At 40.1% G+C, this 17,440-nt stretch overlaps 1 protein-coding gene across 1 annotated transcript; it reads right to left on the bottom strand.

Moving 5' to 3' along the window:
- Window positions 1–31: 31 nt before the first annotated feature.
- vps26a (VPS26, retromer complex component A) lies at window positions 32–8,513 on the bottom strand. Its single transcript, XM_031846204.1, has 9 exons — window positions 8,410–8,513; window positions 6,854–7,003; window positions 5,115–5,190; window positions 4,594–4,750; window positions 3,822–3,986; window positions 3,601–3,707; window positions 3,305–3,406; window positions 3,021–3,130; window positions 32–2,855 (listed from the first exon to the last, which is right to left on the bottom strand). Exons 1-9 carry the CDS (start codon window positions 8,410–8,412, stop codon window positions 2,742–2,744), a joined length of 984 nt encoding a protein of 327 aa, XP_031702064.1. The 5' UTR covers window positions 8,413–8,513; the 3' UTR covers window positions 32–2,741.
- Between the last annotated feature and the right edge of the window lie 8,927 nt (window positions 8,514–17,440).

Below are 17,440 nucleotides of genomic sequence, written 5' to 3' on the forward strand. Positions count from 1 at the left end.
TTTTTTTAAAGAAAGAGTTGTTGAAAAGATATTCTGTATAAATTTGCTTTATTCATGATTCATTGGCTATATATTTGGGTTTGGTGTATATACACATCATACACACACACACACACACACACACACTCACACACACATTTGATGGCATGATTAGACATTGTGTAAAGAGTAACATGCAGTAGATAAGACGGGCAGAGACTTTTGGCCTTTAAAGTGTTTCTTCATTACCTTGGAAGGTATTTAAAGTACACCAAATAAACCCAACCTGTACAGTGTTTGGAAAGAAAGACAGTGTTACCTGCAAATTAATTACACTGCTCCCAAACTAAATATAACATGACAGCATGACTTGTACATGAGAGACAAAAAGCAACCAAATATTGTACTTCTTAGCCAGTCCAATGAAAACAAGTCATGATGTATAAATGTCAGCATAATTTCAAATAGTCACAGGAGATCTCTGAGGCAAAGCTGTCCTTGAGTGATGTTTAGTTTCAGCTTCCATGAAACAAAGTTCAGCATTGAAGGGGGAAGTGCAAAACTGGCCACAGATCAGAGCTTACGGGCAAATTCAACCAACACACAAGACCGCTAACATCACCTAACTGTGTGCGTCTTTAAAGCAGGACCTAAACAGCCGGTCTGAGCGTCACAGTGGAGTATTGTTGGATTCTGCAGTATATCGTTACAGCATCCCTTCCAGCACTAACAATAGCAGACGTGAGCCATTTATTTAACAATAGTATTCTACTTATACCACACCAACAGACCCAAAAATGCTGCAACCTAAAAACAGAAAAAGAAAGTGAAACTGAATGTGAATCTAGTCTGCTGAGGATTGAAAACAAAAGGAGAAAGCGCTTCTCATGTGGCGGTGACGAACATACATTTTCAGGTGCAAGAAGCCGGAAAACTTCCTCAACTTTCAACCTTTTTTGAAGCTTTGAATTTAAGATAAAGAAGAAAATCTATTTCCTACATCAACTGATGTGAGAGTCAACTGAGGGAACTTAAGGGTTCAGTTAACCCGAATAAACACATTTTATATAATAAAAAAAAAGCATATCTTATATTTAGCCAGAAATATTTTGTGTCCAAGTATTCTAATCTCTCTCTACAATTAAATGGACATCAAAGAAATTAAATTTGTGGTGCACAAGGCACTGAAATCTAACTCCAAGTTAATCCAGATAATTCACATATCCAGATGGGAAAATAATAATGCTTTTTGTGATTTGGGTGAACCTACCCATAACATAATTTCGGGAAAACAAACAATGGTTTCTATACTTCCAAGATTAGTCATAAATAAACAGCACTGTAAAGATCAAACAAAAGGCCTTGAGCAGATCAGAACCAGACAGCGCTAGAAAAATGCATCAAATATTCATCTTAACATGAGACTTAACTGTGGTATTGAGCTCAAGAATCTTGAACAAGCGGTGGATTTGAACGTATGATGCTTTCAGAGCTACGACGAGTAATTTCGATGGTCGATGAATTAATTGTCTCTCCAGTTCGAGCTTCTCCAGTGAGCACTATCTGTGTTTCTCTCTGTTATTTAATTGCAAACTGAAACATTTGAACTGTTGGTCAGACAAAAAGACGACATTTGTAGAAGCCACCTCAAGCGCTGCGATTACTGTGATGGACCCATTCCACGTTTTATCTGACATTTTACAGACCGATTTATGGATTCTGCAATAAATCATTAATTGCAGCTTTAAATTATTTATATTTAGTTAAATGATTTTATGAAATAAATGTCACTGAAAAGATAAAAAAAAAAAAAAGATAGTGTCCATCATGAATCAAACTCGAATGGAATGAAATATGGACGGAAACTGAAAATATGGAAGAGTGGAAAATGTTTTCATTTTCACAAAACAGCCACTTTTGAAGATGAAATATAAGATTACATGTATGTTAAGATGGACATTTGTTGCACTAAACAGACATCTGCATGGAAGAAGCAGCCTGTGGGCGGCTACAACATACTTAACTGTGAAACTCTTGATTTCCCGGCTAGATGAACGAGAACACAGCGGCATCATCGCAGCTTAAGCTCCAGTATTGTGAATAAACACAGAATGCGTGTTGACTTATAGCTTAGCCTCTGGTGTCCTTCATTCAGGCTGATCCCCACATGTCTTGATTACTTTAAATCACTGGCTATCCCATCCAGACTTTTGACATTTTGTAACGGGGGTGAGGATGCCAGAGGAAGTGCTGTCCAACTATGCAAACAAAATAAGCTCCTGTTGCAGAAGAAAGGGATAAATGGTGTGGTTGTCGTCTGCAGCCTTCTCCTCTTTTTCATCTTTGCTCCTGTTTTTTTATGCTTTCAGCAAACTGAGACTGTATGGCTTCACTCGTGTGTGTGCTTGAGTGTGTTTTCAGCCTGAGACCTCAAGATCAAACAGGCTGCCTCTCTGTTCCTACCTTGGGTTGGTTTGATTTGCACTCTTAGCTTGACATTTAGCTTTTAGCCTTCTCGGATCGTATGCTTGTGCGTCTGTATGCGAGTGTGTTTCAGTTCTGGGGGAGAGAGTGGAGGTGGGTCGGGTCGCTCACATCTGAAGCTGTGGAGTATTGATGGGCATGTCTGACTGTATGTTATGTGTATTCATGTGTACATTTCTCAGTCCAGGGAGATAATGGGGCAGCCCTGACACCTCTGGCTGTTCAGCAGTGAAGAGTTGGTGTGTTTCTGTGTGTATTTTCAGTTCATAGCATCGCAATCACATCTCTGGCTGCTCTGCAGTAACCGGCTGGGTTCGGGGCTCAGGCGACTCGTAACGCTGGAAGTTCATTTTCCTTATCTTCTCTGGAGCTTTTCTCCACAAAACAATCTCCTAAACACAGAGGCAGAAGAATGTATGCACAAAGAAACTTGTATTACTTATAATAATCCCAAAAAAAAAAAAAAGAAATCGAGTGGCACCGTTTACATTCAGTGATTGTCACTGACATATTTCATCTCATTGATGTAGAATACTCTTGATGTGCAGGTGTTTTACCTGCTGTTTAAAGTATCTCCTGTCCTCTTCGTCGACCAGCACCAGATTAAGGAAGTAGCGTACAGAGAACTTCTTGTTGACATCCCTCATGGTGGGTGTCAGGTCATATCCTGTAAGGACACAGAAGATGTGATACACTGTCGCTCAATCTGTAAGTACAAATATGCTATTCAAAGGATTTTAGAAGAGGGAAACTGACACCCTGATGATATGATACGACTTACAGTTGACTGTCTCTTATATCTTTGTAACTGAAAAAGAAGAAGAAATGGAAAACAACATACCTGCCAGGAACAGTCTGATGGGAATGGATTCTCCTTTAACTGGAGCTCCATCCATGATTTCATACTTTGCAACCGTCTCTGTCTCTGTGGTAGTACTGGGACCTAAAACAAAATATACATGAAGTTAAGTGATAGAATATGGAAAGTGGAGCAGAGCTGACAGACGTTTCTGTTCTTGTTGGGTCCTAAGTAAACCAACGACAGCATTTCACAAGTAGAGAAACCCCAGAGGTGATGAACTACAACATCAGCACAGTCATGCTGCTGTCCATGCGCATGCTTCCCTGGACTCTTACCTATGCCTGTTATCTCCTTCTTGATGAGCTGGAGCTCCATGTGTTGGATCTTGATCCTGACCAGCAGGAAGTAGATCTTCCCAACAATCACGTCCTTTAGGTGGTATCTAACAAAGAGACGCATCAAGAGAAGCTGCTCAAACTGACACGGGTCTCATTTGGTTTTGTGGTTTGCTGAGGAGGCAATAAAGTTTTCACCAGGGAAGCGACATTGGTCTTACTTGGATTTATTGTATTCAAACTCAATGTGCAGACAGTCTTCTATGCCGACCTCCATCTTGATCGAGTTGTTGACGTCTGGGTAGGTGGCTAACTGGTGGACAATCAGCTCATATTCCTTCACTAAGTCAGACAGACGACGAACTATTGTCACTCTGAGGAAATACCTGTGAGAAGAACACACAGATAAACACAAGCTTTGAGAGTCTGGCAGAAACAACGCTCAACATGTCGTCATCCAAGGAGAATTCCCCGCTGTATCAATCTGTGACAACCATATAAAAATAGCAGGAGAAAAAAAAATAAATAACATGTTTGCACATACCTAAACCAAACATTATCTTTATACTAGTCTGTGCAATTTATTATTAATATTTCATGTACCGTTGTCAGCGTTGGGCTGCTTGAGAGAGATATTATTAACAATATAGGGCAGCAACTAAAAATTATTATTAATTAGTTAACTCAATTTTGATTGACTGATTGATCATGAAAGATTTCAGAAGTTATAATCACATATTACAGTACTACTGATACCAATATCAGCAATGTATGCATTGATCCCTGTGGAGGACCTCTCTACACTGGTGCAACAGCACAACATGAACCAGAGAAAAGCTCTGCTGCAGACTGTCTGTTGCCATAATATTGAACGTGCATACTAGATGCTGAAGTTCCCGGCCCATCATCAACATCACATGAGTGTCATAAATGCATTCCATGTAATTAATATAAGAAGAAGCTGCCTGATGTCAAACTGTGTAATAAACATACCGTAGCCGGACATTTGCTCCAGTATAGGACTCATAGGGCTTCTCCACCTGCATGAACTCAAAGTCGTAGCTCCTGTTCTGGGTGAGTTCTCCAGGTAGAGCCAACTCTTTCACCAAGTCCACAAATTCATGAGTGTTGCTCTTATCAGAGAACAGCTCTGAAACACAGCAGAGGGGATGTAGAGTGATGCCGTATATTTAAAAAACACACTACAGAAAGTGTTATACATTAGTTTACTTTAGATTCCCTGCTCTTAATACACAATGATGTCGTCCTCCTCCTCCTCCTCCTCCTCCTCCTCCTCCTCCTCCTCCTCCTCCTCCTCCTCCTCCTCCTCCTCCTCCTCCTCCTCCTCACCACATGAGAACTGAGCCTACAGTTGACAAGTACTTTTTCTGGCTATAAAGCAATGCATTCAATTATCATTTCAAACATTGCATGCCGCTAGTTGCATAAGGCAATTTAGAAGTGTTAAATACAATCATTAAAATCTCCATACACTGTACTTTAATCACGCTCACCTATCTGTCCAACAAACTCAATGCGGATGCCCTGATGCTCCAGTCGCTTCCCTCCCTGCTTCACATTTAGATTCACCTGGGGAAACATTGTCGAGCAGATCAAATAACATATGAATCAAAAAGTACAATAACAGTTTGACACATTACATATTTAGCAATATATTTGCTTCTTACAGAGAAAAACTAGGACAGCCACTCTTTATAGACCACCCAATATCTCTGAGATGAGCTATCCCTTGATGTTACAGATACATTGGATGCTACTATATTGGTTAACAAAGCTGATAAATCTGCTGATTAGGGTTGTCACAATACCAAAATTATGACTTCGATACGATACCTGCCATAAGTATCACGATACCCGATACTTACGATACGATACCAGAATTCGATACAATACCACAAATACGATACTGGTATATTTATCTATAATAGTAATAAATAAATCATCTGTATGGTTCCCTTTTTTACCAGCTTGTTCCTGCCCAGCTTTTTGAACACTTAACAAATAGCATTAATATTAATGTTTAACATCTTTTGAGCCTCTCTCATATTTCCACTGGCTTTCAAACACAGCTGGAAGGGAACTCTGTCTCTGTGTTGCTGCTGACTCTGCTGGCATCTGTCTGACTGTCTGTGGGAGTGGGTGGATAAACAATGCTTAATTTACTTGCATAGTGAGTTTGATATTTTCACTTCATATTTTATCTTAATTCATGGAATAATTATTTATCCTTCACTAAAAATAAAAATAATTAACTCAAGATCCACCCTCAGGCTCCACCAGCATGGAGCCATTTTGCATCAATTGTGTTTCATTTAGTACACTTTTGTGTGCATTGTGACCTCATGATCATACAGGCTTGTCGTCAAACTAGGCTAAGGCTACTCGTGTTAGGCTGTATATGGGTGAGCTTGGGGGTGTTCATGTTTATAATCACATTTGCTTACCTGTCGTTCTTTGAACTCTTTGAAAAGTTCGGGGTGTCTGTCTGAAAGGTGCTTTGCCATGTTAGACGTGTTGCCTCCCTTGGTCTGTGTGGCTTTGAAACAAGTTTCGCAGACGGGTCTCTGTATGTCAGTGGGGACCGTATACGGACCACCATTTCCGTTGTTGGTTTCGTTTTTCCATTTTTGGTTTGAAACGAAAAACGAGAATACCATGGTATTTCCGTGTTGTCGTTTTTTCGACTGAACGGTAAAAACGTACACGGACCTTGATGCATGTCTCCCCTGCTATCACTCGCTGTGAGTGAGTGATGCCTGTTGCTGTGTGAGCGCTGGGCAGCCCCGCCCCCTTGCAGTCAATGCCTGCAGGCAGCATGACAGGGACTGGAACAGAGAGTGCGCTCTGATCGCGCTATTTTAATAAAGTATCGATACTAAAAATATGCAAAATCGTATCGTTTTTAACGTACGGGTACCGCGGTACCTTTTTAGTATCGATACACCGTGCAACATTACCGCTGATACATTTGTGGCGCCTAAACATAGATGCTTCACTTCCTTCTGAGGTCAGAGCAAATCTTTCACACACATCAAAGGAGCCATAATTTCCCACTGGGCTCAGTTAAAGAGGGGATACCAGAATAGACTGTGGTGTAGTGGAGAGGTCCATTATCTGCCTACTGAGGACTGTTAACTAATAAATGAAAGACAGCTAACATGAATCATGCTTCGTGTAGGAACGCCTTACTGAACCTCGTGGCGCTCTGAATGCCACTGTATATATAGTTTACCTTGCCAGACACAGACTCTCCGTCGTAGAACAGGTAGTGTTTCTCCACTTTCCCGTCTTCTGTCTTCAACTCGGCTGTCTTTCTGTTCTCTGCATCATTCAGCAGTACGTCTATCTCACATACGGGCCCAAACAATCCTCCTAGGAAACTCTGAAAACACAATGAACGGCATAGAAAACTGTGTATTATTACACACACAAACAAACAGTTTAAGAAAGGCAAGAGTAACTAACTGGTGATTGTCAGAGTATGTTGACTACGACTTTATTCAGAGCAAATAAGGAGGTATCGTGGACAGAAGATTCTTGCTATATTAACCTGAAAAGCATTAACTGCACAATTTTAAGCAGAACTACTGTTAACATCTTTCTTTTTAATCTTCAAGGTCCGTCGTTCAGAGCAGATTCAGAGCAAAGACTGGAAAATCTATGATCACCATGATGTGCGGTTATTGGGATCTAAGAGACTGAAATACAATGTCACAATTTTCAGTCTCACATTATAGATGATCGTGTCAGGACTGAGGATCCTGTATGAACTAGAATGCATCCTAGTTCATACAGGATATTGTAGGTTATTAACACGCATCTCTATGGACTCTGATATTTGCAATAATCACAAACACACCGCCACTAAGTAAACATCTGCAGGTATGTGCACGCGAGTGGAACTAACAATCAGTCTTAAGTTGTCTCTATGTAAATCCCCCACAGCCACTCCCCATCTGTTATTGCCACACTAACTCAATCACTTATCACTTGGTTGCACAGACACATTATTTTCCTCTGAGCTGGCAAATAGTCACAAAAACATGCTTCAGCATGCAGCAAATCTGGAGGAATCAGCCCAATCATCAAGATGTCAGGAGAAACCGGTCACTGTCTGGACACAAGAGTGGTGCTTTTAATCCACTGTATCCCCCAAAAGGATGCATAGATCACATAGAAAATGCATAGAAGAAACTCTTAAATATATGAGCTACACAAGAGCAAACAACATGGTAAACACAGCAACAGTGCAGCAAAGTCGGTGGGTGTCGACTTGCAATTTTCCTAAACTAATTGAATTAATAAGCGACCAGCAGTTCTCCAACTAGCATTTGCTTTAAGCATTAAAACATTAACGTAATTTCAGAGCTGTTGCTGCAATACAACACGCATATGTCACACGGTACGATTTCACATTACATCCCACTAACCAGCCAGCAGCGTTAGCTAACATTAGCATGTCTCTCAGCCCGCTGGCAGCTTTACTCACCAAACATAAACGAGCTCAAAATATATTTGAATTACTAACCAACACTTTTAGTTGCTGTCATCATTAACCAAAGCTGTTGGGCCGTTAGCTAACTAGCCAAAACCTCAATGAGAAAGAGAAGACGGCCTCGTACTGATGCTAATTCGACCAACCCAGCTAGCTTTCCTGTCCGTTTCAATACCAAAGAGTTGCTGTCAAGGACAATTGGGGGTCTGTGTAAATGCTGGTATTTTTTATAATTTAATAACCTAGTTCATTTCAGTGTGGTCCGAACAGCTGACGCTTGTTTTTACACTCACCATCTCGGCCGTCTGACAGTCCGATAGTCGAAGCTAACAGCTAGCCTCGCTCTGTGCAGCCAGTCCAACTGAAGCAGGAGGGAGTATCAAGGCTGGCCGTCATGTGACCCGTCATGTGTGCTCGGAGTGGGGGGGGGATAGTAATAGATCATATTATTATAGTACATAATATATTATTATTAAGAAAAGTAAGTGAGTTTGTAATTATCCAGAAACAACTCCAGGATTCATATTGGGAGAAGACATCACATTACCTCATGACTCCAATACCTATTGTTGTTCAGTTGTATTGACTTTATGCTGCTTTTGTCCTAAAAGTTTGATGTCTATTCTCATGTTCATCTTTTTTATTTATTATTAATAACATTACCTATAATGCTTTTTATAGTTATTTAAGATTTGTAATGCATCACATACATCTTCTCCTTATAAATAAGTCTATCTATAAAATAAATAAATTTTGTATAAATATGTATTATTTTTTTTAGGATATATCACATGAATAAAACATCAAAAGATAATTTCTCATTACTCTTCTGTTGACCCCACAAACTACCCAACTGACTGTGGAGTTAGTTTATTAAACAGCAGATATAAGGACAGTTTTGATAAAGTCTAGTGAAAACACAATTGATACTGTTGTTATAAACCCTTTATTTTATTTCAAATACAAATTAGCCAATGCACAGCATGTTGAAATGCATGCATGTGCACAACATGTATTTTGAATATGTTTCAGCTCACAGTGGTTAAGATTGCGTGAATTCGTTCCTGAGGGGTTTGGGTTTGCAAGATTCTCTTGTTCAACTTTGCAAACCAGAAGTTCCCAGAAGATGTTGCATGACCCTCCTGGGTAAGTGTAAATTGTCACAACATTTGAGAAAATGGGATCAAATTACATAAATACATATTTTTGTGTGTTTTAAAGGAACACATGCCTCATAGCTCCAAAAAATGGTTGGAACCACAGCTGCACAGCGTGAGCAATGCATGGACAAAGGCGTCATCTTATTGCACCGGTATTAGAATTATTTCAAATTTTATAGTAAAAAGCACATCGCAACTTACACATCGTTTCCACAACAAAGCGCAAATTCAGGTCACAGCCAACTTATTCCAAATGAAAGTGTGTAAATGTCTCATTTATGCAGACCATTCTTAACTTTGGCAGATACGTTTTCATTGTTTACACTTTTTATTTTGCCCCTGAAGACCCACCAATAGCACTGAGAATATAAAATATATATTAGGCCTTTGTCAATCTCTGAGCAACTATGTTTTTACACCACCAGGTGGTGATGCAGTATTAGGTTTACTATTTGAATAGACAATGTGGAAATAAAAACAGATGCTAGCCTTGTGAATGTTTCTTAGAGTGGGTGGGTGCACACTGTCTACAGCTGCAGAAGGTGGTCTTCTCTCAGCTCCTGCTCTGCTGGTTTTGCCTCAGCAACCAGAGACCTGCTTGGGAACAACCGCCGCATGCCCCTCATGTCTCCAACTACAAGCAGAAAAACAAGGACAGATCAGACTACATGGAGCAGAAGAAGGAGATCATTGAAAACTATTGAATCCTTGCAACTCAAGCTCTTTTCCCAAAAAGTTACCTTTGTATTGCTCCCCATCTTTCTCTGCCCAGGACTCTCCGGAGCCTGTCTCACCCAAGGCCCAGTCTGCCAGGTATGTATCAGCAGAGCCTTCATGACCTCCAGAACCGTCCTCAGTCTCTCCAAGGGACTCCCCCTCTTCACTCGTCATCTCCTCCTCATCCATCTCTAACTCCATTTCCTCCTTCCTTGGTGAATGCTCATACTCCTCGGGCTCGGCCTCTCTAGAAACACAATGTCAGATATTGAAAAATGTGAATGGAGTTCAGCAGGTTGTAGCTGTCTGTTTTTAGCAGTCTGTCCAACTTTATCATATCAGTAAATATTATGTTATGTTCATGTAAACTCATCATCAATGACATTTTTACTGCATATCAAACAACAACAAAGAAACACAACTTCACAAATTAAACATTAGACACTCCATAAGCTTTAAAGATCCACAGCAGACATGTTTTAAGACATATAAAAACACTTAATATATACAAAAAAATTCTGTGATGAAGTTTTTCAAGGAAAAAAAAAATCAATAAACTACTTAAAAACTATTGAAGAGATATTTACTCACTCATTCTCATTTTACACCAATTTATACACTTGCAAATGTTAGTTGCAGCCCAAATGCGCACATATAATTCTGCACAGTGACAACAACCAAACACATGTGTGAGTGAAGGAGAGCTTTTTCATGTTGAAGTCGTTACTTCAAAAAAGGATTAAGGCATATTTAATGTTTTGGTTTACTTTCAAGCAATTGGAGCAGGTAGACGTTATAACAGGAGCTAATGCATACCAGGTGCCTACACAGGGTTTTCACTTATTTTGCCTGATTAGACTTCTTCTGTAGACTGTGTGGGGGCGTGTACACACAGGGCTTGATTGACATCTGTCTGACCCTGATATTAGCTTCCATGAAGTTTGGTGTACTCATGTAATGCCTTTCTTTGCCGCCGTCGCACTAGTGCTTGCTCATGAGAAATGTTGTCTCTCTGCAAATTAAAGAGTACGGCTCCATAAGAAAAGCGTCAATAATGTACTTGTCTTGACTAACTTTGACAAATAGAAGTCTAATTAGGTACTTTTCACACATCGGTATCAGACTAGTGTGGCACATATATAGATACAAAACAATAGACCAGAAACAGCAGCCCACCAGGCGTCACAGCCCACTTCCTCTCAACACTTCCCTCTGACTTCCTGTTCAAGCTGCAAAAGGGAGGGCTGCTGCTGAGGTCCTGGTGCAAGCTGATGTGGGAGGCTAGATAAGACTCAGACTAACGACACAAAAAATCCTGAAGAATAATCTTCATTTTCAAAGCTATCCCATTATTATTCACCCTGTATCCTTTCCGCTGGCTACCTTCTGTCGTCTACACTCCTTGCCCTATTTTTACTCTTATATCTTTGATCCTAAATTGATTATAGAATTGTTGATAGAAGCGTAACAATCAAGTCAGTCTTAGTTGGACTTTTAACCAATTATATTGATTAGATCAGGTAATCATATGAAAGTATATCTAGCATACAGAGACAGCAGGTAGCTGATTAAATCTAAAGCACACTGTGTGATTTCAACAACTTTGTAGCTGGACTGCAGCTGAATAAAATAGAATTTGCGGTTTTACTTTTTGAAAACTTTCCCTTTTAAAAACATTTGGTCATTAACTGATCGATGTCAGAGGAACCCTAAAAGAGGAAACTGAGTTCTGAGACCAAGACTGAGATAAAAACTTCCTCAGCAGTCACACGCATTAAAACACACACACAGACACACACACATAAAACAGCATAACACACAATAAGTTTGTATTTATACTAGTTTTTGGCATATTTCACCTCTAATTAAACAAAAACATTTTTCTACTGTACACTTTTTCATGACATGTGTGTATACCACACATAAATATATCCTTTAAATAATGATCTGTATAAAATTATCTTTCTATTCTATTTCTCCCTTTAATTCCGGAGTATGAGGAAGTGTCCATCGATGCTTTAAATCATGTATATTCCTACATCTGTACTTCTTGACAATTTGTTCTGTTTTTCCAGACTAATTTTAACATCAAAGTGAACTCACTGCTACAAAGACACTCTCACATTCGTCACAGCAACTCACAGAGCAAATAAACCATCCCTTCCCAGCTTGCATACTCTAACAGAGATACACACACACACACACACACACTACACATGAATACTTACAGATACTGTGCAGTTGAAGCAGGCAGTTTGGCTGGTAGTTCTGGACTCCATGCCATTTTAGGACTTTGTTGGGTCACACAGTTGGCCTGGTCGCCCTCTGGGTTGCATTTCACAAACTTATACACAGCGGTTCTAGGTGCCCCTAAAGAGAGAGTTTTAATTATCAATTTGTGTTTTTTTATGCAACATTTTATGCAACAATTCACTTCAGTCAAAGTGATCTTTTTGAGTAACATCTGGTTGCTCATCTCGATCAGTCCAGTGTGACAATCAGGGTTTAGTTCCATGTTTGAAGTGTTTCAGGACATTACAACATTATTCGACAACAGAGTGAAGTGACGGTTGGCCTAACGGGCTTCAGCGTGGTTTATTTTCTTCAGTAATGTGTAAGAATAGGAAGTATCAGCATCACGGCTTCTTTTCTCAACACTTTGTAGCAAGTTGATCGTGAAGATTATCTGATGCTAAAAGCGTTAACTGTTATTTTCCACCAATATCATCAGTAAAGAAATCAGCCAACAGCAGTCAACTGTTTCATTGCTGATCATCTGATCAGAATCTTGACTGTTTGATGGCTGATGTTGAGCAATCATTTGTGGGACAAGTACTCTGCAAAAATCTATATTTCTTGTTGTTGCGCACTGTTGTGCATCATACCAATACTACTGCCAAAGGTAATCTATGACCACCATCCGTCATTGATATCTCACAGTTGTATCAATGTCATTGTCATCGGAAATGTGGCTGTTGTTGCCCTCCCGTCAGTGTATGATGACGGGCGCACTAAAGAACCGCAGCAGACACCTTGAATACAGTTTAAACAAATGTTTTGTTGAGGGTGCATCCGTTTTAACTATAACACACATTACAATATAAAATGAGTTAGTCAAAAATCCATTCATCTCATGCTGTTTTTAGATGGGTGTGTGACAAGTAGTTTGAAACTTGTGACAGTAAAATGGACAGTAAGACCGTCACTAAAAGGCAACAGTTGTCAGGATCCCTGTCAGACCAGACACCTCCCATGGCCACACAGCTGCAGCCACTCCAGCCGATTACCTCCTGCAGGCTGACACACCAGACTCAGGTCCCACTAACGCTTTCCCTGGCACTATATAAACTCTGGTCCTGCAGTCTGGGGTTGTCAGGTCGTACCGTCTATCACCCGCTTCGACCCCATTGCATCTTCTGCCTCGAGCGCCTGCCTCCGGTGTCCGGCGGTCCGGGAATCCCCTCTGCCCTCCGTGGTGTTAACGGACTACACACCATCCCTCTGCCCTCCGTGGTGTTAACGGACTACACACCGCCGCTCTGCCCTCCGTGGTGTTAACGGACTACACACCGCCGCTCTGCCCTCTGTGGTGTTAACGGACTACACGCCGCTCTGCCCTCCGTTGTGTTAGCGGACTACACACGCCGTCAAGTTGCCAGCCCTCCGGTGTCGAGCCACGGGACTCACACCGTAGATCTGCCTACTCGCTGGTGTCGGACCACGGCTCCACACCTTCACACACCTTCAAAATAAAACCTGTTTATATCAACTTCTGTCTCCTGTGGTCTTGCGATTGGGTCCTAACCCGTGAACTCCCGTGACAACAGTAGGCCTATAAACTGATGATAATCTGTCATGTTTAACCCTAATTCTACTGACTAAATTGAATATTTAGGCCTTTAGTAATTGGCAAATATCCAATAATTACAAGAAGCTGAAACGGGTATTTTTCTTTTAAAATATATATTGTAAGATTAAACCCTAACATCTCATTAGTGGTTTACACAATATATCTAAAACACATGTCCCCAGAGTGGCCAAATACTTTGGATATTGAGGGTTAATAAATACTTAAGTGGAGTCTATGGCACTACTTTATTTAAAATAATTGAGTAAAATCAGCTATAATTCAGCATCAAGGGATTTTTATTTTTCATTTATAGGGTTTCCCCATGAGGTTCCCTTTCTCTATATCAAAAACGACACTACATGGGTCATGGAAATGAGAATCCAAAAAGTCCCTGAACACCTCAGTGTTCAACAAGACGGAAACTGAAACTTCTTTGTTCTTTCCGATTGAAAATGAACTCGATCACGCAGGAACTTCCACATTTTTTCCTCCATAAAACTCAAAATGTTGACATTTGTTCCTCATCGCCTCATGTCATGGTTTGAAAGAAACAGTTTGGAGTCTTTGGAGTTGTGTTTTCTGCAGATGCCATCAGCTCAGCAGTGAGGACAGAGAAACCTGACGTTGACATATGAGTCATGGTTATTTACGGTAACTCCGTTATGCTGAGTGAGTGAAATTACTGGAACTGTTCCCAATTGTACTTGTCAATCAACGACCCCAGTTTGAACCACTCACGGCTCTGATCTAGTGAGGGTATTGCGGGAAAAGCACTTCAGGTGTCAGGATGTCGACGTGCGTACACTACAACCTGTCCACATGAAGTCCACATGAAGTACTGCGACCTGTACCTCCGTCACAAGAGTCCCAAAGTAGTTTACAATAACATTGTCGACTTACCCTCTCCGTTATGAAAGGCGAGGCAGGAGACAACGAAGAACAGAATCAGTTTCATCTTCAGCTTTGTCGTCCCTTAACAATAACACCAAGGAAATATACAGGCGTTCCTTCCCAAATTGAAGCTTCTTGTGCTCGTGGTGACGATTAAGTGTGAACTGTACACTCAGAAAGACGAACACCCCCTAAAAGAGCTCAGCCCTTCGAGTGCGTCATGGTTTCCTGAAGTCTTCTTCTTGTGCAGAATAAGAGGCTGAACATCCTCAGTGGAAACTTTTGCATTAGCAGCCTCAAATATCAGATATCAGGTCGGAGTTTGCGTAACTGCACACTTCGGAAATACCAAAAGATTAAATCTGTTTAAATGATATTAAAGAACGAGAGGAAGCGACAATTTGTCTTAATTGACTGCAGACTCGTTTTGTAGGGAGATAAGAAAACGGAAATGTCTGCTTTTTTTAATGAATGCAATGCAATTCAATTTAATGTATTCTTTTATAGCTGTTTTCAATTCATGCAAAAAGCAATTTTATGTTCTCTTCTCTTGTGTGTGTGTGTGTGTGAGAGAGAGAGGGGGGGGGGGGGGTCTACTTTTCAACCAGCTTACATTTGCTTTCTTCTGGTTTCACAAGTCCAAACTAAAAAAGTAGAGAAATACAATCATGCAACAGCAATAAACTGCCTCAAGAACCGCATCGACTTCTGTGGGTAACACAAGGAAAATTAATGATTATGTGGGAATGTACTAAAATCTGGAGTCCCTGCAGACTCAAGCCGCTTTCAGGGTTAAAACAGGCACAGCAACGGACCAATCTCCTGTGGTACATGTAGCACGTTACCACTGCAGTGTCCTCCATAGTGCATTTATGCAGTTCTGGAGTTAATTACATTTTTGTGCTAAAAATGTTGTACTTTTTACTCAGCTACTGTTCACGCATTCTTTTGCATATACGCTCAGCTTATAAAATATGATGTATTTTGTATATTAAACTGCACAAATAGTGTATAAATCAGTTAAATTAGCTCCTTCTCGACCACATTAAAATGCTGCTTACTCTTGAAATGCTATGTATTCCAATAATATACAGATGATAAACACAACCCTCTGAACCGGGCCATATGTGTCATGATGAGTAGTTACATGTTTATACCTTAAGTGCATGTTTCTGTAAATACTTCTGTACTTTTACTCAAGTGAAACATTCAATGTAGGACTTACTTGTAATGTAGTATTTAAATACAGTGGCATTGCCACTTTTACTTTGGTAGAAGATCAACATGTTTCCTCCACCACTCTCATGTGTTGTGTTCATCTGTGCGTCTCTCTTCCTGTGACATTAGACTGCTGGTAAACACAAGTTGAGACATTTCAAGTGTGGAGCACCTGGTATGTCCCGGTTCCTCAGGCAGATGCACCGTATTTATCAGATCAACTCAATGAGGATTCAGAAGTTACACTCAGGATGCGGCTGGTTGGAGCTGGAAAGAGGACGTCATGAAAAAAGAGCTTTAACTCATGTTGCAAGCATGTGATGCAATGTGCATGTGATTTTCAGGACGTGTCGATGATGGTTAGATATTAGGATATGAAGAATTTAGTGTGTTGTCAGAGTTTCACAGGTGACACCAGGGAATGAAACCTTGGGTCAGGACACTTTGAAATCCACTTTTGGGATGGTACTAATGAGCAGCTATTTCTCTGCTTGCAGATTAACAAAACAAAGCCCAATATTTGTAATGCAGAAGGAGATGGGAAGGAGATCAATATTTTAAAACACAGACTTTGATTGATTAGGTGCACTCTGACATTCATCAGAGTAGGATTTTTTCTTACTCCCCTTTTTTCATCTATCAGAAAAAGAAAATACCTCAAAGTGAGCACAAGAAAAGCTCTGCAAGGTTGGGCTTTCTTTTAGTTGGTCAAGTAAAACCAAGGTATTGAAAATAGTAAGTATTCTCAATTAGCTTATGACCTGTTTAGTATATTGTATATACCGTGGGTTGTGGTGTGCAGTTGTATATCATGAAGAGAGTTATGTGATCACAATGAAAATGGATAGACAAAAAAGGGACAGTTATTTTAGTACTTTAAAGTGGTAAAGAGTAACTTGAACATCTCTTGAACTTCAGTATTTCTTTAAATGACCCTGTCAGTGGCATCATCATCATTAGAAAACAAATCCACTTCGTATACAGTGATAGCCTACATATATTATGTATTATGTATTTTCTGTATCTGCTTCATCCAACCCTTCATCAAAAATATCACTTTGATATTGACTGAAATTTTAGAAGCTGGACGATAATATTATATTGAAATTTCCAATTTATTTAACACAATGTCAAACTCATCTTCATGAGTGTGACACTTTAGACATTTTGTCTAAACTACATTTAAATGTAAAACAAAGTTCAAGGTTGAAGCAGTTTGGCTGCATAACATGCATTTGTATTGATGCACTTGCTGAAGGCTTTGCAGGATTAAGTCCATGAACACTTGAATTCGGAGTAATTATTAATGGGTGTTGATTTCATCAGTTATTTGATGAACGATGGGAGGAACTGAGATGATAACTTCTGTGGTTTCATGGTAAATGTCCCATTAGCAGTTTAATCTCACATGACGCCATCTCACTGATCCTCACCTTGCATGCACACACACACACACTCACTCACACACACACACACACACACACACAC

The sequence above is a fragment of the Anarrhichthys ocellatus genome, unplaced genomic scaffold, assembly GCF_004355925.1.
Source record: "Anarrhichthys ocellatus isolate YVR2014 unplaced genomic scaffold, GSC_Weel_1.0 scaffold6, whole genome shotgun sequence".
NCBI classification, from domain to species: domain Eukaryota; kingdom Metazoa; phylum Chordata; class Actinopteri; order Perciformes; family Anarhichadidae; genus Anarrhichthys; species Anarrhichthys ocellatus.